Genomic DNA, 22,357 nt, shown 5'->3' with positions numbered 1-22,357 from the left:
TAGGCCCGTTGTCAAAACCACTACGGCAAAATGGCCGACTTCCCTCCTTCTTTCCAGCGTGGCTTTTGGAGGTTTTTTGGGGGGTCCAGTTAGTAACCACCAACGTTGCTATGTGAAAATGGTCAACGGGCGGGTTTTATTGTATTTATTTATTTTAAATATTGAGGAGGTACAGTAAATAACAAATAAAAGGCTTACTATAAATGATTATATTTTGGAAAATAAAAGCCTTACTATGCATGGTCATTTTTCTTTGACAAAAAAAAAAAAAAACTAACTATACACGTGCCTTTTCTAAACAAATAAAAGCCTTACTATCCATGATCTGTTTTTTAACACAAAAGTGACACTACGGATTCGTTTTTTTTTTTAAAAGAAAATGCCTTACAAATAAAAGGCTCACTACACATGGTCCTTTTTTGAACAAATATAAACCTGACTATACATGGTCTTCTTTTTTCCCCAAAATAGCCTTACTATTGACAAAATTGAGATACCTTTACAGCAAAATGGTGGCCTTCCTGTATCATTTTGGGCAAGACTTTTTGGTGAGTCTAATCATGACGGACATGTCTACCAAGATTCTTGTCGCCAGGTAAAAGCGGCTATGGGGGATGATATTTTTTATTTATCCGGGTGTTCTATCGAGCCCAAAAAAAAGACCCTTATTGGGTTGATTTGAGAACTTACTTCCTGTCTTTTCTTCTTGAGACTTTTTGGTAGGTCGGTTTCTTGTGCACAGATCTACCAAGATTCAAGTGGCTGGATGAAACTGCTTCCAGGGGCTGAATTTCTGAAAAGACCAAGTAAAAAAAAATCGTTTTCATAGTGTTCCAGTCAAATACATTTGTTATTTGAGTGATTGATGGAAGCCTATCTATACAGATGTCTATTGTTGTCAATTGCAGCAAATGAGAAGCATTATTGTCTTTATGGAGAGCTCAATTGTGGCAAAGAACAACATCTGGAAGCCGTCCGTCCCTTCGCTGGTGACATCAGACCACCGGGGTGACCTTTGACACTTGAGCGGCTAATTAGCGGCGCGTCCTTCCATAAGCACCCGGGTCCACACTTTTTGTCTTTCTTCAACCCCCCCAACTGCGAACACCCTCCGTTCCACCTGTTGCCTCCCGTCACCGCTGGCCGAGGGGGGCGTGGCCATACTTAAGTTTAATGGCAGCGCCAAGAGTCAGAGGATGCGACTTGACTTTTTGCTGGATCTGACAAAATTCGGGTTGCTATTTGTGGAACAGGCTTGGGAAACTGACTTTTTTGTGTGTCAAATATTAAAAATCACGATTAAAATAACGGCTTAGAAGCACAGTGGCTGCGTTCCTGGATTTTGGGGGGCGTGGCTTCTTCATATTTTTTGTGGGTCTACTCTTGTTAAATATACCTGACAAAATTCGTGAAACAAGCTTCGTTTTCTTCATCAAATATCGAAAATGACGATAAAATGGCGGCTTGGATGAAAAAAACAATTGTGCTGGGCGTGGTTAAGACAATTAATTTCTTTGTCCCAAGAATAACAAGGATGAAGCAACGTGCAGGAGGAGTCCCTCTGCAGCATATATAAAATAAATAGGAGTTGTAAATTTGTAAATGATGTTTTTTCAGCAAACATAAAAACGGACGCGGACATCTTTTTTTTTCCTCCTCGTACGCATCGTCATCAATCTGGCAATTTGCGTCCGGCCGGGCCCACCCAAGAGAGACAGAGATGGAGACCATAGCCCCCCGCCTCCCTTGTCAATTCCCTGCTTATTTCCACCATTTTCTAGCGGCGGCCATCGGTGCCGAAGGATGAGGAAGGCCAAACGAGGGGGTCGCGGGGTACCACGTATCCATTACATCAGAGGGGACCGAGGCGCCTCTTTGCCATTTGAGATGTGACGCCCCCCACCCCCCGGCACCCCATAATCTTTAACCCAGCCCCCCCAAAAACACCACTTGTCCTTGCAGCCCACCCCGCTAACTGGCAAGATGTGCTGAAAGTTATGTGAGTGGAAGGGGATGCGCGGCGAGGTCACTTGAGTTGACCAACTTCCTGTTACAAGTGTCTTGGCATAGTCGGAGTTCATCAGTGGGGGGCGGGGGTCTCATAAAGTTGGAAAAAAATAATATGGAAGTGACTTTTAGGCTTATTTTTGTCGATATTATTTACACTTGACTCAAGGGCCCTTTTCCTGGATTGATACTTTTTAGAAGCAGACTTTTCACATTAAATGGGGGGTGACACCAAATTATTTTAGCATTTTTGATTGGCAGATGTTGTATCTTTTTAAAAAATCGATTGTTTGCTATATCTCGCCCCAAAAGAAAACTCTAGATCAAGGGTGTCAGACTCGGGTTGGTTGGCGGGCCGCTTTAACGTCAACTCGATTTCATGTGGGCCGGACCATTTTAGATATAGTATTTAGATTTTTTTTATAAATGGATTAAAAGAACGGGATTAAAAGCCCTGATTATTCCGTTTTTATAGATCTAAAACAATGTTTATTTGAGCTTTTTTTATACATATTTTTAGATTTTACAAAATGATTTTTGAACTAAAAACACAGAAAAAATGGATTAAAAAATGACAATTATTGATTTAAAAGGGGGAAAATCTGGAAATTTAATATACATCTATACTCTTCATTTGAATTTGATCCTAAAACAGAAAGTCGGCACTCATGAGTTACTTTCTCGGGCCGCACAAAATGATGTGGTGGGCCAGATTTGGCCCGCGGGCCGCCACTTTGACACCTGTGCTCTAGATGATATTGTAGATTTTGAATCAATTTGTTTTGCCCTGCCAATCACAACGGACTATCACACACGACGAAAAGTGGGCCAATCGTACCTTGAACGCAGCACAGCCGTCCTTCCTCGGTCGGGGAGGTCCCGTCGCCGGCTATCCTCCTCCCCTCCTCCCGTCGGGCCGCCTCCCCCGCGCAGAGATAAAAGCCAGGCGGCGAGGACGGGCCGGGCCACTGATGAGCGTCGGCGCCCCCGCGGCCTGCTCACCCGCCCGGCCCCCATCATGTCCACGGGCTCGCTCAGCGACGCGGACGACGAGCTGCTGGACGGCATCCTCCGGTTGGCCTCCGGCGCCGAGGAGAGCTCCAACGGCGAGGCCCGGGCGCCTCCGGCCAAGCGGCGCAGGGCGGCGGCGCGCAAGGCCCGGTCGCGTCGCCGGGCCTCGGCGGCGGCGGAGGAGGAGGAGGAGGAAGAGAGCGGCGGCAGCGGCGCCCACGACGGCGACGGCGTCACCGGGGAGGGCAAGCAGGTGCAGCGCAACGCGGCCAACGCGCGGGAAAGGGCCCGGATGCGCGTCCTGTCCAAGGCCTTCTCGCGCCTCAAGACGTCCCTGCCGTGGGTGCCGGCCGACACCAAGCTGTCCAAGTTGGACACCCTGCGCCTGGCGTCCAGTTACATCGCCCACCTGCGGCAGGTTCTGGCCAGCGACAAGTACGACGGCGGATACGTCCATCCCGTCAACCTGGTGAGACAAAATGGAGGCCATCTTACTTACTTACTTACTGCTAAATCCATTATTTTGTGTCAGTAGTTTTGATGTAATGGTGCATATAATACGTGGGAATGATCAGATAAAAGGGTGAAAATGTTAGCGTCACGTACAAACGTGTTTTTTTAACAATACGCTTCTGTACAAGATAACTCAAGAAGGAATAAAGGGATTATGATCACACGAGGTCAACGTTGACAAGGGGAATCCCGTCATTACATAATTGACTCACTGTCTGCCAATGATACTGATAGACGTCCAAATTTGTGCCACTTATCATCTAAAATTCAGTTGTCAAAGTGGCGGCCCGGGGGCCAAATCTGGCCCGCCGCATCATTTTGTGTGGCCCGGGAAAGTAAATGATGAGTGCCGACTTTCTGTTTTAGGATCAAATTCAAATGAAGAGTATAGATGTATATTAAATTTCCAGATTTTCCCCCTTTTAAATCAATAATTGTCATTTTTTAATCCATTTTTTCTGTGTTTTTAGTTCAAAAATCATTTTGTAAAATCTAAAAATATGTATAAAAAGCTAAAATAAACATTGTTTTAGATCTATAAAAAAACAGAATATTCAGGGTTTTTAATCCAGTTCTTTTAATCCATTTATTTTAAAAAAAATCTAAATATTATATCTAAAATGGTCCGGCCCACGTGAAATGGAGTTGACGTTGACGTTAAAGTGGCCCGCGAACCAACCCGAGTCTAACACCCTTGATCTAAAAGAAGTTTATTGGTAGTAAATGTGCAATCCGTTCATGGATTGGTCCCCCAGCTCAAATGGATTGGACGTCCAGCACCGTCACTGAAAGACAATGACTTCCTTCACTTTAGTGATGCTTTGGATTTGGTTCCATTTAAGAAAAATACATTAAAAAAACTTTTGTAAAAACTTACATAAATACATACACATACATAAAAAAATACTGAATGTGGAAAACGAAATGGAGAAAAAAGTTTGAAAATTGAAAATAAGAAATCAATGTCAAATAACAAATAGAATGAAAACATTCAAAATAGGTTTGAAAATACGAATGAATATATCATTATTAACAATTGCCTTTGAATGAATTTCCTTTCCTTAAATATTCCCAATTGCTGTCATTTCCTCGAGCTACTTTTGACGCTTTCCATTGTCATTTGAATTGAACGCCGTCCGTCATTTGAACGCTACGACAATAAACGCCGTGATGTTTTGTCCTCCCCAGACGTGGCCCTTCACGGCGGCGGGCAAAGCGGAGAGCGAGCTGAAGGAGATGATGCTGAGCTCGTCGCGCCTGTGCGGGACCACGGCGGCCTCGTGACCTTTCGGTCACGGCGACCCCCCAGCCCGCCGTCTCCTCAAACTCTCGACGGGGAACCGCTTTTTCGTTCCCGAAACAAAAAAAAACAACAAACTATTTAAGTGCATCGTCTTCTTTTTGTTATTGTTGTCGTCTTTGCTGGTCCAAAGACAAACGCTCTGTAGTCTAGTTTTTTTTTTAAAGTCTTTTCAAATTGTATAGATGTTATAAATATATATATTTGTATCACTTTTGACATTTGTGTATCCCCCCCCAACAAAAAAGGACCCTCCTTTGGGAATAAGAGTCCAACCCGAGCAGATAAGCCCTGTTGTTGCTAAAAGATAACGTTGGACACGCTCGCCTTTGCGTAAATAAACGCCGCCGGCCTAACCGAGATGGTTTGAAGAGGCTTCCGTCAGGGGGATTTTTTGGGGGGGAGCGAAAAACAGCCAAATGTGAAGTTGTTTTTGGAATGGAGGAGAGAAATTGAGAAAAAAAAGAAAGAATTCACAAGAGTTCATCTTGCCCAGAGCGCTTGTTTGAATTCTGCTGGGTTATGACCGCGGCTGTTTACATCCCGCGGACAGTTATTTATGCATTCTGACAAAAGGCCTCTCCGGCGCGCTCTGATAGCAAGCACCCCCACCCGCCCGCCTCGGTCGCCATTTTGTTGGCAAATACTTGGGAGAAGAAAAAAAACAAGAGAGCTGCTAAATCTGTCAAAGGCTAGGAAATCTTTTTAAGGCGGCAGAGAATGTCCGGCGGCGAGCGTTCGGGTTTGGATTTGCCTTGAAAAATGTCCATTTGGGGGAAAATGAGTTACGGTTAGCTTAAGTGAGTTTTTTGTAAGATTTTGTTATAGAGTTGTCTATTTTTTTCAACTGGCATTTTATTCATTGTATCATTTTTTTCTACTTTTCTATCTTTTTTTCAATTTAAAAATAGATCCAAAATTCCCTTTGTAAACTTGAAAGTGAGTGAGTTCTATTTTTACCACCTGCTAAGTAAATATCCAAAATTACACCAGTTTGTTTTTTTTCTGTTCCCTGATAAATCTAATGCTCATTTCATTTGATTTTTATTTCATCGATTTTATTGAAGCATTTCATTATTTTGAATCCGAGCCTTTCAATTTGCACCTGAAATTCCGCTGGCAACCACCAAGTGGCGGTATTTGACTGATAAATCTATATAGGTAATGATCATTTCATTTGATTTTTATTTAATCTATTTTATTGAAGCATTTCATTATTTTGAATCCGAGCCTTTCAATTTGCACCTGAAATTCCGCTGGCAACCACCAAGTGGCGGTATTTGACGCCACTTTTTGCAAATTGCACTAAAACGCAATCTATATTTCAAGACCACCGGATATTCTAGTGGTAAAATCTTGAAATCGGGGGTCAATTGACATCCTAACACAAACGGACACGTCTTAAACGACTTTGTGAGAAGGTGGAGGCCAAGTTGCCCTCATCTCGCTCACCTCAAGTCTGGGCCGCAGGAAAAAAAAAGATGTTACTTGGAGGACCCTCACCTCATACATCAAGCCCCCCCTCCCCCTTTAACGACACCGCCCTCCGAGGGACCACCTGGGAGAAAATAAACTTGGCCGTCTGCCCCGTCTGAGGGGAGAAGCGCAAAGAGGGATTCCCATAGTCGCTAATAGTTTTGTTGGACGTTTGCCCAAATGGCGGAGAAAAAGGGAGGGAAAGGATAGCAGATCTCCCATTTAGTGGCAGCTGATGCTGTCATTTCTTCCACTGGCTTTCACTTTGTTCCCAGGAGAACAGCAAGTTAATAAGGATGTCATATCTCTCACAAGCGGGGGAGACTTTTTGCTCCGGTGAATCGTAATATAACATCAACAAATTGAAATGAACTTGGATGACGATGCAGAAACACTCAAAAATAAGTTTAATCTAACCTTACACTAAACGTAATTCTAATTTTGTATTAAAGTTTGATACCTTTATTCTTTGTTTTGTATTCCCTTCAAAATATTCCGAAAATGATGCCGGGGTACCACTGTATACTCCCAAGATCATTTAGAGAAACACTCCCACCTAGTGGTCACTTTAACGGTAGGACAGTCATAAAATGACCTATAAGTTTAAAAAAAAGAAACTTACTGAATTTTTGAAGGGGTCTTCCTTTTGCTGACGTGTCCACGTCTCGGCCACCAGGCGGCAGTATCTCGCTGCTTTAACCAGTTTTGCTCTGCCCAACCAATCAGAGGACAGAAAATAGTCAGCACTCCGAGGAATTTGCCTTTATTGTTATTACACGCACTTGTCGGCCGACCGGAAGCGCTCCTCGACTTTGATTTAGACGCCGATTCCACGCAATTATGGCGATCAAAGCTCGGTCCGGGGGTAGGGAAGGTAAACCCCCCCAACCCCGCCCCGGCATGGGAAGAGGCGCCGCGCTAAATGATGTTTTAGCAGCTGGGCGCCATTACGCGGGGCGCAGCAGAATTACCCCGCGTGTTGTTTTTACGGGATTGAAGTCCATTACAATTAGGAAGACATGAATGGCAATCACCTGCCGCGTGTTTTTGCACCTTTTTTTTGCCCGCCACATGACTCCGTTTCCTTCTGCTTTCCTTGCTAATAACGCCACTTATGTGGCACGATAGGGCGCGGACAAGCGGGATTGCGGGCGAGGGCCTCAACAAGCGTCCATTCATCCCCAGACGACGGCAGCGGAGGGTCCCAACGCGGCGGCCGGGGCGCAAACGATCGCCGCGGAGAAGCTAGCGGAGGAACGCGGCGGGCTAACTCTTCCGTTAGCGCGTATCGAGTTGAGATGGCGAACGAGCCACCGTTTTTGTTAACGTATACATATAGTTTGTCATTGAAATGACTGCGTATTGACGTGGATGTCCGATCCATTTGAAAATTAACGGCCGTCTGTCATCGTTTTGGAATGGGCGACAAAAGCTTTTTTTTACGGCGGCCATCTTGGCTAGGGAAACTAGGTCTGGAAAAGTCCTATCCCTAATAATATGATAGAAAACACACAAAAAATATCCAATAAATGGGTCACACTCACCAGAAATTATTCATTTGCACTGATCAACCAATCAGATGAGGGAAGATGCTGACATCATCACGACTGGCGCCCTGAGAAGACAAAATAAGGGCAGGTTTTGTCAACAAGGTAAATGAAATCAGACTTTAACATCCAGAAGAGCAAAATGGAGTCAATCCAAGCAAAAGAAATGCTTGGAAATCGACATTTAGGAGTGAATTTACACAAATGAATGAAAAAAAATGGATGACATTTGAAAAGTTTTGCTGCTCAGGGCCCGCACGTGGCTTCAATTACTGTCGCGTGGAATTCCGCAAAAATAGTCGGCAATAAGGAAAATATTCCTCTAATCTGGGGCTCTTCCTCGAGATGGGTGTGAAGGAACTCTTTGGGGTCCGCCGTTTAATTGGGTCCAGATTTGACCACCCGATTGCAAAAGCGCTGGCTTAGATGGTCGCGCGTACGTACGTCCGTGCCAATAAATGGCTGAGGTTTCCGCGAATGGCTTAAGAGGAACAGATGGAGTAGAAAGAGGAAAGAAAACACTCCCAAACGGGCCACGACCACACACACGCCATTGGACGCCATTGACGCTAATAGACGGCCAATTCGTTTGGACTGGGGGTCAAAGTTCATCGCAAGTTTGCCTTTGGGCTGTTTTGTTCATGTTTTTTGTTGCTGTATTTTATTTCATCCTTTTGGAAATTATTATTATTTTATATAGTAGCGTCAATCCTTTGATTGTCTACCCACTTTTTTTTTAGATGACCATATTTTGGAGCAAAATGTATACAACTAGAAAAGAAAAAAACGGTCCATTTTTCTTCTCCCCCTAAATGGGTTCCCCCCCTTTTTTCTGTCCACTTTTTCTTTTTGGATACCACTTTGTCCACTCGGGTACGGATGCCCTTCCGGAGACGGGCGCGTCATCTTTCCTCCCCTAGGAGCGGAGAAGCCCCTCCCCCCTCGCCACCCCCGCCAACGCCATGCATTTTTAATGGCCACAGTCACGCAGCGGACAAATGATTTTTATTTTTGACGGGGCTGGGTCTAGGTGGTGCCGCTGGGAGGGGGGGGGGTGTCTCCTGTTACACAGAGACGAGGATGAAGAATGCGCGCACAACAAGAGTCAAGAACGAACTTCTGGATAAAAACGTCCGAGGCTTTCATTAAACGGGGATTAGCATCGGAGGTTGGTTACAAAAACATTTTAACTTAGCTGAAAAACACAATGAATGCGTTTGTTTTATTCCCTAAGCACGCCCCCTTTACGCCCTAAAACCAGGCGGTGGGTGTGGCCGAAACTTCAGCACAACACAAAGCCTTTTTAATTTATTTTTTTTGCTGGTTTCTTGACGATTGTGAGGACGACTTTGACAGCATTTGTAAGCTTAGCTTAGCAGCTGCTAAATGGGAGCAAAACAGATGGCACAGGTAGACTCCATTCCATCCCCGTCATCTTCCCATTGTTTGGCGGGCGGGACCCCGTGGGGACGGCGGGACCACCCCGGGGAGGAAAAGGGGCGCGGGATCGCGTTACTCCCCCCAAAAATGCCCACAAAAGCGCAACGAGACAGGAGGGTGACGGAGGCCCAGCCGGGTAACGGGAGAGCGCATGAAAGAGTGCATTAGCGGGGGGCCGGGTGGGCGGGGCCTTTGGCCTTTTTGATTAGGACGCGGCGACCATTCGGGCTGAAAGGACGACTCTGTCTTTTTTGCATTTATTCCTAAATCTAGCTTTTATTTTGGAAGCGCAAAATAGAAGCCCGATCCCGGACGTCAATGGCGGTGGACGTCGACTGGTGATAAACTACCGTATTTACTCGCATATAAGCCCCACCCCCCGCGTATAAGCCGCACCCTTAAAATGGTTGAATTTTTACAATTTGTCGCGTATAAGCCGCCCCCCGATTCATAATATTCACCTCCATATTCATGGTTTTAATGTGTTACTATGAAGGAATACTCCATACACGTGCTATTTCTGAGATACTGTATGAATCAAAAGCACATTATTAAGGTCAATATCATAAGGAATTAATTCATCCAGTAATGGTTGTTTTCTTACAGCAAAACAGAAAATAACCAACAAATGGTAAACGTTACTTTGCCGACATCTACTGGTGAAAAACAGTATAGCAAGTCTTGTGCGCATGTATTTTTTTTGTCACAAATACGGTTTATATGCGAGAAAATACGGTAGTTGGTGGGCGGACCGGTTTATCTTGGCCGGAGAAAGAAATCATTTAGTGAATGAATTGCTCCTCACTGGACGCTTCCAGCTAGTGTCCCTAGGGGGCGCTGTGTGTTTTTTATTTTTATTTTTATTCAGCAGCCTGGTTAAAGAAGATGGAAGGCATTATCAGTCATCTGATGCTGCGGGAGTATCGATCCACTCTCGTGAGAGAACAGCAGACGGCACTTCATCTAAGCACTTGACTGGAGATAAATAGACGTATCCACTGAATTTAATCCGCGCTCCTTCCTGTGAGGTCCGCAGCGACAATCTCCATCGCCGGCGTTATGCGGACCAGACTGAGGTGCAATTAGGCCACGAATAAGTCTTCTTTAAATTCTTCTGAATGAGGGCCCAGCTAATTTCCGTCTAATATTGGTTAAACTGCGCTTAGCTCATACGGATTGATCCTTCATTAGCTTCCTTAGCTTATCTTTTATCATTAAAAACACGTGTGTCGGCGTCATCTATTGGCCAAAGGAAAGACGGACCGACATTTGATTGAATTTGTCCCTGGCTCTTTCTTCTTTCATTAGTTGAAACAACATAGCAGGCATTCCTGCCGCACTGCCGTAATACCTGGGAGATTCGGTGTCAGCGTGGGGATTTGCGGCCCGAGATGGAGACTTACGACATGGCCCCGTGCTCGTCCGTCCCTTAAACGACGGTCCCGGGTGACCGCGGTTGTTGATTAGCGTTACGACGAGTAGCTCGTCATTTTGGCGAATACGTTGATGAGTTTGGTGGGACTTTGTTTTCGTTGGTTAGCGGCTAAGCTAGCCGTTAGAGGAAGAAAAATAAAGGCAAATACTAAAGGGGATCACAATATTTTGACTTTGTAATATGACGATTTGAATTTGAGTCCCTAATTGTAATTAAATGTTGATTTAATCTAATAATGTGATATTTTGAAATGATGCAATACTAAATTGTATGAGTTGGAAAATAATTACAATTGAATGGTCATCTAAAGAATGTAAAATTGATAAGAAAAAATGGTTTTCTAGAAAGTACTGTAAAACGTTTTGGTTTTATGTGCACAATTTTTATTTATGGTCGCCATTGAGTCATTCTTTAACTTCAGATTGCTCCAATTTTGAGCTTCTCAGCTGTAAAAAAAAAATCTTGACTCTTGACTACTACAATAAAAGCCAATCACAGCCTAAGTGCTTTAACATGATATTTTTTCCCCTCCTTTTTTTGCCCTGGTAGCAAAGGATTTGGAATCTCCCTAATCAATCCAACAGCGACGTCTCGCTGGCAAATTTTGTGTCCAGACCACGCGTGGGTCGTCGACTTTTATGGAAACTGTACTTAAACACGATGTCCATCCCTATAAAACATTCCCTCCGCACGAAGCCAAGCGTTGTGGAACGGCCGCCCCGTCGGACAGGCCGTCCCGAAACGGCCGTCGGGGACGACGGATTGACGTTTATTCTATCTTGGACGTCGCCGTGGCGTGACATCTTATTTGGAACGGCCAGGGATCCACGAAAATAGTTGCCAGTGTAACCGGAGCGCCGGCTGCGGGGAAGGACACTAGCGGAATTTACAACGTGCCAAATGCTTCCCTTTGTTTCTCCCCCTTGGACGTTCTCTCTGACAATAAAAAATGGCCACTCGCGGACGTCTATTTTATAGTGGATAAATCGAAAGAGTTTTTAACTTACCTTCAGGCGTGTTCTTGAATGCGCCGCAATGGTCACACAGAGTTAGCCATGCTAACGGTGTCCTGCTGAGAGAAATGAGGTGTGGATTTATTGTCTTTTACGGTATCAATTTTCACTTTTAGCAAGTTTTAGACCGACATTACAAGTCAAACAAGTGCTGTTTTGGAAATGGCGAATCTGCTAGGTTCGTTAATTTGTGGTTTAGCTAGGCCTGGGAGATTTTGGGATCAAAATGGTCAAATAATCTGAGCTTTGTAGCGGTCTGCCGGTGGAAATGTAGCCTTTTGTTTGTTAGGATTTAAGCTTAACAGTAAATCTAAACAAATAAAAATGACACATACTGAATATTAAAGTTCCTTTAATTCTTTATCCCTGAAAAGCTGAAACTAATTCATCTGCTAATAAAAAGCGCATCATGGTATTTAAACCTCGAAAACCTCAGATTTTTGCACAAACACTTTGTATGCTATTAAAAACAAAAGATGCCATTAAACCTGTCATGAAAATAAGCATTGCACTGTACTATTACTATTCATACACAAAAGCTCTTTGTAAACAGCCAAAAAGATGTTACGTCAATAAAGCGTTATCAGAATTGCTACGACTACGCTACGTTATTGTCAGCTCTTGTAATAGAAGGTGGTTTAATTTTGCAAAAGTTGAAGGCGAAAAAAAGTCATCCAGGTATTTGGTTCATGCGCGGTTGCCTGAAATAACCCTCATTTGGCAATCCAATTTGGAGGTGCGGCGGGCTGGCGGTAGTAATAATCATAAATCACGTCTGAAACGTTGCCATGTGACATGCCGGCCCGCGCGACTAATGGTCGGGCCCATCGTTCAACGGTTATTTTTATCTTTGCACCCTGACACTCCGGATTTTCTGGAAGCGTCTTCTCGTTTTACGTCGTCAGCACCCCGGGCCGGCAAAGCAAAAGCTATAAATGGAGGCCACCATTTTCTTAGGGGCCCGGGGAGAAGAGGGTGTGCCACGCCACCCTCGCTAATGGAGGGGCGCGGCCGCCGTCACCTCGAAAAACACCTGGACGCACTTCCTGTATGCCGTTGCTGCTACTAGCTAATTCGGTTTTTGTCCCAGTTTGATCTATTAATTTTTGTCTATGTCTGTTTATTTTTTTTGCATTAGTACTATTTTTTTAAATTTATTTTGGGTAAAAATAAATGGAGAGCATATAGCAAGAGTTCCAACCGGCTCATCCTTTGAATAATAGGATAAATTAGAAGAAATATGACATTTTGATTGAGACAAAAAACAATGTAAATCTTGTTGTTGTTTTCGCATTGATTGGTGCACCTGTTTCAAAGCTTTCAAAAATATTTGTCACGGTAATATTTAACTTGAGCCACTAAAGTTATATTTAAATAAAGTGTTTGATATGTTCAATTCCATGGAAAATAGCGTGGGTTGTTAGCTTATTACAAAATGACTAACTTTATTACGAACGTATATACAGTTAGCAAGCTAGCTTCGCTGACGAGCGACCCAAAACTAGACATGAAATACATGTCGCGTAACGTCTACAACGGTTATAAAGAGTGAACAGTGTCTAAATAAAAGCATATACAATAATAGGGAGTCAAATGTTTAAATAGAAATAAGTTAAATTGAAGTATTTCCCTCTTCCCGCCCATCACTTACTTTTTGGTCATCGGCGTCCCGGTGTGGGCATGGCGCATGCGCACTGGCGACTTGTCTGTCCTTTAATGAAGTTGCTTGTAATGGCTCGCTCGCTCGCGAGCGTCCGCTCCTCCAACTTGGACTTGTCGTCTTCCAGCCAAGTTGTTGGACTCCACCGTCGTTGTCAGCTCGCTTCTTTCCCGTCTTCAAGACTTTTTCCGGCTTGTCGTCGCAAGTTTGTTCGGGGGGACGAAGATCTTTGCAGCGATGTTGTCATCGAGTGGCACGGAGAGCGCAGCACGTCTTTAGGATGAGCGACAGCGACAAGTAAACGGGACCCGGGACTTAGGACTTGGGACCTGGGACCAGACTACTCGCTGGTGCAAAGCAGGTACGGACAGTGCAACTATTAGATCAAGTCGTAGTTTAACCCTTTAGAGTGCATTGACGGCGCTAGACGTCCAAACCATTGTAATCGCATTAGGTGCATTTTTGTGTTGATTTCTGGCATATGCACAATATTTTTGTTTTGATTTTTGACCTTCATTTTGTTTTTATGAACTTATTGTTTTACTATATATTAATAAAAAAGTCAATTCAATCATTGGAGCCACAGATGTAAGTTTGTTTTTTTACTTCACCAATTGCACTATAAAGGGTTAATCATAGAGTAGTATTGGGTATTTTAAATTTGTATGCTATTTCACTCTATAGTCAGATTAAAAAGTGTCTCAAGACTTTAGATTGCGGTTGTAATTTTTTTAATGAAATGTAACAACAACCAAACTATAAAAATGGTCACTTATATATACATTAAATCAGGGATTTCTTTATATAATATCTCACACATCACCCATCAGGCATTTTGATCACATGACATATGTTTATATGTAATATACGTACGTGTTACTATCCGGCGAACGTGGGTTGAATCTCTCCCAAGCTGGTTCCTGGTCCCTTCCACGTGGCGTTTGCGTTCCTACCTGACACGTCGGAAACGGCAACACCTGGGGCTTTTTCGACTTGTGGCTCCATAATCCGCATAATCCATTTTGCGTACGTACAAAGCGCAGCAGGCATAAATTCATACGCATAACTGGGATGGCTAGCGCAGATGTCGTTCTGCAAATAAATGATTAAGTGGCGGACTTGCTGGACTATTTCGAATGAACGGCCTTATAGGGTTGAGCGGCGGTCGACACGTACGTCTCGCAGCTCCGAGATCGAGGGTTCGATGCCCGTACGGAGTTTGCGTGTTCTGGCCAGGCCCGCGTGGGTTTTCTCCGGGTACCACATCCCCCGATTGGCCGGCAACCAAATCGCCGACTTTTGTCTGTTGTTGGTTGGGATAGGCTCCAGCACCCCCGTGAGGACTGAAAAATAGTGTGAGATTTGATTAAAAAAGTATGCATGCTCCATTTCAAGACATATATAGATATTTTAAAACATTTTTTTTTAACATTGTACTTTATCAGTTGTCTATTTTTAGGGACTTCATTTTAATTTGTTTACTCTCCCTATTGACTTATGTTTTTTTTCTTAAATGTACTTTTACAAACACTTTTCAAAATATAATCCATGCATATTTTTGTCTATCGTGTACTAGATTTATTTTTTATTTTTTTTGATGCGGTGACATTTCCCGCTCGATACGAGTCAAAGTCGCTCGCTCGCTCGCGTGCGTCCCTTGAATTTTTTATCGCGATCCCTGGCCCGAAACCTGAGACAATAATGCAGCCCTCCAGCCAATTGATTGGTTGGCCTTTTTTTATTTTTTTATTTTGGGGGGGGCAGAGGGCATCCGAGCCCCTCAAATAAATTCCCATTAAATGAACAATTAAAAGCAGCAATGAATCATGGTCGCCTCGACGGGAGGATTAGCGGTCACCTGACACCGCGCGGCCAATCGATGATGCCTGCCATTTCCTCCGTTGGGCCACAAGAGAGAATTCTATTTCTCACTGTAAGGTATGCCGATGACGAGGGGACGGGGTGAGTAGGAGTAGGGGGGGGGGCTCTGCTGAGGTATTAAAAAAAGGCAGAGGGGGGTGGCAAAATGTGAGGCTATATGTTGAACAAACCACAGGCTGAGCTTGCGGTAGAAAGCATGTGGCGCCACTTAAACTACTTTTTTACCCCTTTAAAAATCCTATATCAGGGGTCGGGAACCTTTTTGAAAGAAATAGCCATAAATAATTCTTATTTTCTAATGTTATTGCCAAAGAGCCATTCTCAGAATTTAAAAGTAAAAATATATGAAAAAGTGCATTTTTTTTTGTCATTTCACCACTTTTTAATCACAAAAAGTATCTGATTTCTTTTGACAACATTGTTATGATGTTGGTAATCAATCAGTATTAATGAGATGAGTCATGAAAAACTAAATTAGGATTAAAGTGGTGCTAGAGCTAGTCTTAACGCCACGGCGTCGACGTGACGCTCCTATTGGTGCGTTCAGGACTCGGCTCTCTCACTAGTGATTTTCATATTTGACCTCACAGGTTAGTGGAGAGCCATATGCACCCATGGAAAGAGCCACATATGGCTCCCGAGCCGTAGGTTCCCTACCCCTGTCCTATATAATAAACCTTTGCATTTATCCTATTTTTTTCTATTCCACCAAAATATAATACTATTTTTTTCTTACATTGAAAAAAAAATCTTTTGATACATTTACCTTTTGTTGTTAAAATGAATTATTTATCTTTTTCCCCCCACATTTTTTTGGTTTGGAAGTTTTTTTGATACCTGGCAACCTTTGTGGCTTTGTCCCCCAATCACGTCAGGGTCCGTACGGTTGTCCGGCGTCCAAGCGCGGGGATCATTTACGCGTGTCCCTTTTCATTGTTGATATTTACTGGCGTGGGACGGTCCGAGACCATCCATCGGCGGGCCCACCGGCTCCCGTCGGCTCCCGTCGGCTCCCGTCGGCTCCTGTTGCTCGCACATAAACACAGCGGAGTGACACATCAACACACGCGCAATGCAAGTGTGTGTCACTTTTTTTCTTTTTTTTCTTCTTTCAAACATGGCGTGTAGAGCCAATGTTTGGATTTATTACTTGGCTATTTTTTTTATCCCTTTTTGATATAGCCTATAAATAAAAAAAATATTTTTTGGGTTCACTTCTACCACATACTGTAATTATAATACATTTAGGCTCTTGATGCATAAAGCATTGGAGGAATACATAGAAATAGTATTAGCAATGAAAAGAGTAAATAAGGGCAAACAATTAATTTGAGCTAAAAATTCATAAACCTTAAAAATACAACAGTCAAAGCATAATGTAGCAAAATTGAAGTCAAAAAAGGTATTTAAAATATACATTGAATATGTACTCATTTAGATTTGAACCCATTCGTTGCCATAGATTGAACCAGTCCAATCTATTTATTTGGATTTGACGTCTATCGCCGTCAATTGGCCGCTAAATATACCTGCTCTCACTTTGGCGGGGTCCGAAAAATTGGAGATGATCGCATATCGTGACTTTGAGGAATCCAAAAGTAGATGCTCAATTTTGTTGGAAGAAGAAGTCAGAAGAGTGTACATGCTCGCTTCCAGTCATAGGCCACGCCCACTTTTATTCTGTAAAAGGGAAAAAAATGTTTTTTTAAATGACACGAAAAGTGAACTCTCCTTGGGAGACTGTTTTAAAAATGTCAATATGAAATTAGCAAATTGAAACAATGTTATGTATCTTGTTATGTTTTTTGTTGTAGTTGAAGGCCACGAAGCCATGGAGGCCTCGCAGGACCTCAACCAGCAAATAGTAAGTTGCTAGTACGATTCTCTGATTCTTTTGCTTGGCTGTGCTGGATATTGAAATAAAACAACAGAAATATGTTGGAGTTTTTTTCCCCTTATGTTTTATTCATTTTCTGATGCGTATGTTTGCTCAGCTGCCACACTTTTGCAATTGTAAACCATTGGAAAAGGTTTTTTGCATTTAAAAAAATCATTTTAATGGCTTTTCTTATCTTTTTTTCACATCCGTACATATTTCATACTAAATTGGTATACCTCTGTCATTTTTAATGGGTTTAGGAGGCTGTGTTAAAAATGCTAATTTAATGTAAAATGTGCCTCTACTTACGAAATATCCACTTCTGGGAACACCGATTCATTTCGTAAGTAGAGGTACAACTCAATCATGTTTTTTTATGAGTGGTACTACTTTTAGATCATTATTAGTATTTGTATTCAGAAGTATTATTATTATTCTCACGTATCTGCCAATACTTTTCGAATGTATATTTTTCAATCCAACGTCCGCCATTGACGGCGTTAGACGTCGGAAGCATTTTGGGCCGGCGGTCGTCGTCGCTTCATCGGATGGCTACGACGGAAAAGTCAAAACGCCGATAAAAAAATCCAGAGGGTCACAATCAGTGCGCCGTGCGTGACATCATCATTTTGCTTATTTAAAGCTCGCCGGCGTATTGTTGGTAAAATGATTTAGTGGCCGTTTCAAAGCGCTTGCTCAGCCGGCACCGCAGGTGAAATTTCATCACCTGTGGGCGGGGCCACGTCGCATTCGCTACGTTGTTTTCCCTCCGTTTTCTATTTGTTTTTAAACTGGACGGCGACCGAGTGGATTTCGCTCGCCGTCGTTGAAATTTACAGTTGGCCCAAAAAAAAGAAAAAAGGGAAAAAGGAGAAAAAGAAATGGGTCTACTTATTAAATATTAACAGGTTTATATTCCCGGGTTACTTGACCTGCTTAAAATAGGACGGTGACATCATCTAAAACGCGAATTTGAGCTCGGCCCACATTGATTGATCGTCGGGAGGGAGTTAGATATCGAAACGACGCGCCGCTTTTTCAATTTGGCTGTCCGATAAATTGAAATTAACGTTCATTCAAATGAATGCTGTCTAATCCTATTTCTCCCGAGACGTCGTGGTTTATTTTCGGGGTGGGGTCGCTCATATTTATGTGAATGGATGGGTTTAAAAAACAAAAAATGTATACCGTCGGCTTCGGGGCAGGGCGGGAAAACAATCAAATAAAAAATAGAAAAAATCCTCCGTATTGTGGAAATGTTAAGCAAGACGACAGGAAGCGTTGGGCCACTGAACAATGTGTACTTCTCGGATGACAAGATCAGCTTGCAGTAAACAAGTCGTTCCAATGTTTTGGAAGGTAACGGGGACTTTTTGGGGGGGGGTTTGTTCATTAGAAAATTTCCAAGAAGTTGTCGTTCAATTTAGGAGCTCAATTGGTCAGTAAAAAAATGCCAACCATCGTCAATTTAACCATTTTGATCATTTTTGGGGGGTGGGAGACAAAAACCTGAACTAAAAATAAAATATAAAAACCTAATTTAGCAAAACTGAAGTACATAAAACTAGTTTAGATTTGAACCCATCGGTTGCCATTGACAGCAATAGACTCAGTCCAATCTATTTTGGCAGCTCTATTTTGTATTTGACGTCTATTGCTGTCAATTGGCCGGTAAACATACCTGTTCTAACTTTGGCAGTGTCCAAAAAATCATTGAGGAACCCAAAAGTAGACGCTCAATTTTCTTGGAAGAAGAAGTCGAGCATCCTCGGTTACAGTCATTGGCCACGCCCACTTTTTTTCTGTAAAAGTCACAGGAATGAAAATTAAAAAAAGACACAAAAAGTGATACCTTACGAACATTTTTTTGCAATTAAAAACGGAATATGCGATGACATTATTGGGGTCATGAGGTCAGAAACCATAAAATACGTTGTGTGAAATTGATTTTTTTGGGGGGTTGTATTGTTTAATTATTCTTCTGTCCTGTGTCCAAAAATAAAGGCAAAAGCGTTTAAGCATTTAGCTGTGGCTAAGACGCAAAGTTGTGTGTTGCCACCCGACACCCCGACTTCCACTCGGGGTGTCCCAGAAGGAGCCTGGGTCCGCGCCAGGAGCGCTCGCTAACGCTACTTTTAGCCCGTTTAACTGTCCCGCTCCACCTGTTGTCACGTACTTGTTTAGCCGCGGCCCAACGCCGTTAACCATTTTGCGTGACGAAAGTGACGTCTGGGTGTCAACTACGCCTTTGATTTAGCGTCCCGGCTCGCTCGCTCGCTCGGTGTCACGCGCCCCCAAATCGGGGCCCCACCTCCAGTGGTTTTTACCAAGGAGGCTTGCAGGAAAAATACATGTGCTCTCTGGCCCTGTCCATGACTACAAATCTACAAAATGACGAGTAGTTGTTCAATCTTCACTGTTAAACATCTCCGGTCAAAATGGATTGGACGTCCGGCGCCGTCAATGGCGGCCAATGAGCCCAGCGCCAAGTATGGCAGCTGTCCCGGTTAGAAGAGGCCAGGCCAGGGGGGTCAGGTTGCACCCCGCTTTCACGCCCGTGCGCTCCGTCGCTAGCTAAATGTGAGCCAGGCCAGAACGGCTCGGGCGTCATCGCTGTTTTTTTTTCTTTTTAAATCTGCCCGACGACAAGGAGAGCAGAGTAATTCTTGTTAGATTGATGCTTAGCAGATAGCCTAAAAAGCTTAGACGGACAAAAATCGGAATAGATTTTCAATTGGGTGGAAATTATGACAGATTTTTAATGTGAAATTGAGGAAAATTTTGTTAGCTTTAAGCTAGTTTTATGGTCACTTTCTATGTATATTATTTTATTTTTTATGTTTGGGGGCGTTCACCTGTCCATTTGTATTGAAATGGTACGTTCCTGTCAATTTGGGGCAATGGTCACCTGATTTGGGTGCATTTCTTGGTCACTTCCTGTTGGTTTGGAGGCACTTTCTGATCATTTTGGTGCATTTGGCGACATATTTTAAATTTTAATAGTAGTAGAGACTGAGAAAGGTCAGCCGGCTGTTTGGTGGAGTGCGTGAACCCGGCCCGACAGCCCATTAAAAACAAACCCGTCAGTTTTTGAAAGAAAAGACACGATCATTAGGTCGGAGGGTCGCCGCCACCGCCGTTGCCGTCTGGCCAAAGCGACTGGATAAGCCATCGCGGAAAACCTTCCTGGCCAGAGAAGCAAAAACCGCAGCGCGTTGCGTTGGCCGCCGACCGGCGAGCCATCCGTCTCCCTCCGAAAGCGGCCGTTGCGAAATCCCTCGTCCGCTAGGAAGGAGACGGCCGGCGGACTGGCGGGGGAAACGCTCGGCCCGCGGGGAGGAAGTTCCTTCCTCCGCCGCGGTGGGATTGGATTTCTGTCTGCGCGGCCAGAGTGGGTCGGGTCTGGACATGGGCCATTCTCGCTGCTTTTTCACATGGTTAGCGCCACGCGAGCTAGCGCTCTATAAGCTGAGGCTGGCGGAGAACTTTTTATTTTATTCTTTTGCTCTACGCCGACTTGAATTGATTTTACTTTTAGAAAAAAATCCAATAACTCCCAAGTGGATAGGATGGAGGAGGAGGAGGAGGAGGACACGGCACCCCCCCACCCCCCGTCCGTCCCTCGTCAATAATTGAAGCTAATGCCATTAAGATGGAGCTCCTTTTCAGGCGCCTTTTAATTAAATGATGACCGGCTGTTAAATAATGCCTTGGCCTGCCACATCCCGACATAAGGTAGCCTGCCTGCCTGCCTGCCTGCCACCCTCCAAAAACATCTTTTCAGCGCAGACAGATAGCGAGGCCGCGTTTGACCCCGCCTTCAAAAGGGCGCACACCCCCGCCGCCGGCCGGGCTGCCCGCGTATCGGATTGCCGCCTTGACAATACAATTTAGGGACAAACCTTTGACTCCTAAACGCGGAACTGGTCGCCGCTTGAGATATTTGATGGACATTTCAACCGCTAGTTACGTTTTGTGTTTTCGCCGGAATCGGCATCCAATCATTTCCACTCACTTGAATGACGAATCCTCGCCATCGGGGCTCGCTCAGATGTTTCCTCGATGCCGGTCTCCCGTTTCAAACGGATTGGACGTGGACTCGCGATGGGCTCGTGGGCGGGAGGGTGCGCCTTGTCCTGCGGAAGAACACATTTTTACTTTTAACATTGGAGTGTGCAGTAATTGAATATTTAAAAATGTAGTGTCGGTAAGATTTTTTGGTCGAATTTCACCCCAAAAGAAATTTTTGTACTTCTACATTTTTGATGCACGTTGGACTGGTGGGCAAAAAAATAGCGTTCGCCGTCTGAGGTCTGCGAGATGAGAAGTTGGGGGGCTCACGGGGAGGTTTGTTCCATTTTTTTTTTGGGGGGGGGGGGGGCTTCGGAGGATGTGGTTTGGGGTCGGTGTGGGGGTGGAACTTCTGCGGTCGGGTCAGGGAAAAGCGGTGTTGTGTTTCAAGTCTTCTTTTCCAAAATGCGGCCTTTCTACACTCCATTCTGGCGCTGGCGGATAGTGGGCGGGGCTTGGAGCGCAAATCCAAAGGGGAACGTCCCTCGTTTGGACGGAGAAGGTGAGAGAAAATGGAGGAAATGCAGACAATCGCTCCAATCTGCAAAAGTTTCTGCGCTTTTGGGAGGCCAGTCACCCGCACGGCGGTGTGCCTTTCGTCACTGTGTGTGGGTTTTTTTAAATCAGATTTGATCAGATTAGCCAGCAGGGCCAGTCCGGTCCAGTCCAGGCCAAACGCATCCGTCCGTCACTTACTTTTCATTTGGCCATGCAGTTAAGCGGCATTAAGTGGTGGAGACCAATCGTCCCAGCGGCCATCCGTGCGTTTCTGACACGGTTTTCTGGAGCGTGGCAAGACCACCGGGTGGGCAAAAAGTAACAGGGAGACTATGACGTTTCAATTGTGTTCTGTCTGTCTACTGAGGAATTGGGTGTAAAAAAGATTGGGTTCAATACTGGATCCAGTTCAAAGTCCCAAATAATCCAATAAACAACGTCAACAAAAGCCAGATTTAAATACTATATTAAAAACTCAAATCCATCTTGAAATATATGAATATTGAAAGAAATTGAACCTGAAAAACTAAAATCTAAATCATAAAATAAATACAAATTGCAAAAACTACCAAATAAATAAGAATGAAATAAATATACCAGGAAAAAAAATATTTGTTTTAAAGCTG

At 43.9% G+C, this 22,357-nt stretch overlaps 3 protein-coding genes across 10 annotated transcripts in view; 2 read left to right on the top strand and 1 right to left on the bottom strand.

Moving 5' to 3' along the window:
• The window catches only part of tbpl1 (TBP-like 1), a 24,042-nt gene extending 10,045 nt beyond the window's left edge, over positions 1–13,997 (bottom strand). Inside the window, exons 1-6 of one of the 3 annotated variants that reach the window (XM_077586646.1) lie at positions 13,394–13,997; positions 11,737–11,801; positions 7,852–7,922; positions 6,930–7,017; positions 2,846–3,484; positions 691–793 (exon numbers count right to left, since the gene is read on the bottom strand). The gene's annotated coding sequence lies outside the window, so the exon portion shown is untranslated. The remainder of the gene's footprint in view (positions 1–690; positions 794–2,845; positions 3,485–6,929; positions 7,018–7,851; positions 7,923–11,736; positions 11,802–13,393) is intronic. The other 2 variants (XM_077586641.1, XM_077586640.1) reach the window with 2 other exon arrangements.
• Positions 2,986–5,818, top strand: tcf21 (transcription factor 21). Its single transcript, XM_077586647.1, has 2 exons — positions 2,986–3,487; positions 4,720–5,818. The coding sequence occupies exons 1-2, from the start codon at positions 3,026–3,028 to the stop codon at positions 4,813–4,815; spliced, it is 558 nt and encodes a 185-aa protein (XP_077442773.1). The 5' UTR covers positions 2,986–3,025; the 3' UTR covers positions 4,816–5,818.
• The window catches only part of eya4 (EYA transcriptional coactivator and phosphatase 4), a 21,835-nt gene continuing 12,947 nt past the window's right edge, over positions 13,470–22,357 (top strand). For all 6 annotated transcript variants that reach the window (XR_013296745.1, XM_077586630.1, XM_077586631.1 and 3 more), the window contains exons 1-2: positions 13,470–13,763; positions 17,098–17,147. Coding sequence is in view for 5 of the 6 variants with exons in the window: in XM_077586630.1 (XP_077442756.1) it covers positions 17,115–17,147 (33 nt within the window). In the remaining variant the exon portion in view is untranslated. The remainder of the gene's footprint in view (positions 13,764–17,097; positions 17,148–22,357) is intronic.

This window comes from Stigmatopora argus, chromosome 19 (assembly GCF_051989625.1).
Source record: "Stigmatopora argus isolate UIUO_Sarg chromosome 19, RoL_Sarg_1.0, whole genome shotgun sequence".
NCBI classification, from domain to species: domain Eukaryota; kingdom Metazoa; phylum Chordata; class Actinopteri; order Syngnathiformes; family Syngnathidae; genus Stigmatopora; species Stigmatopora argus.
This window is presented reverse-complemented; position numbering and strand designations above follow the sequence as displayed.

Coding starts and splice junctions, on each gene's coding strand:
- tcf21 (XM_077586647.1), top strand. CDS start 3,026: ATGTCCACGGGCTCGCTCAGCGACGCGGACGACGAGCTGCTGGACGGC. Junction 3,488..4,719: donor ACGTCCATCCCGTCAACCTG/GTGAGACAAAAT, acceptor TGTCCTCCCCAG/ACGTGGCCCTTCACGGCGGC.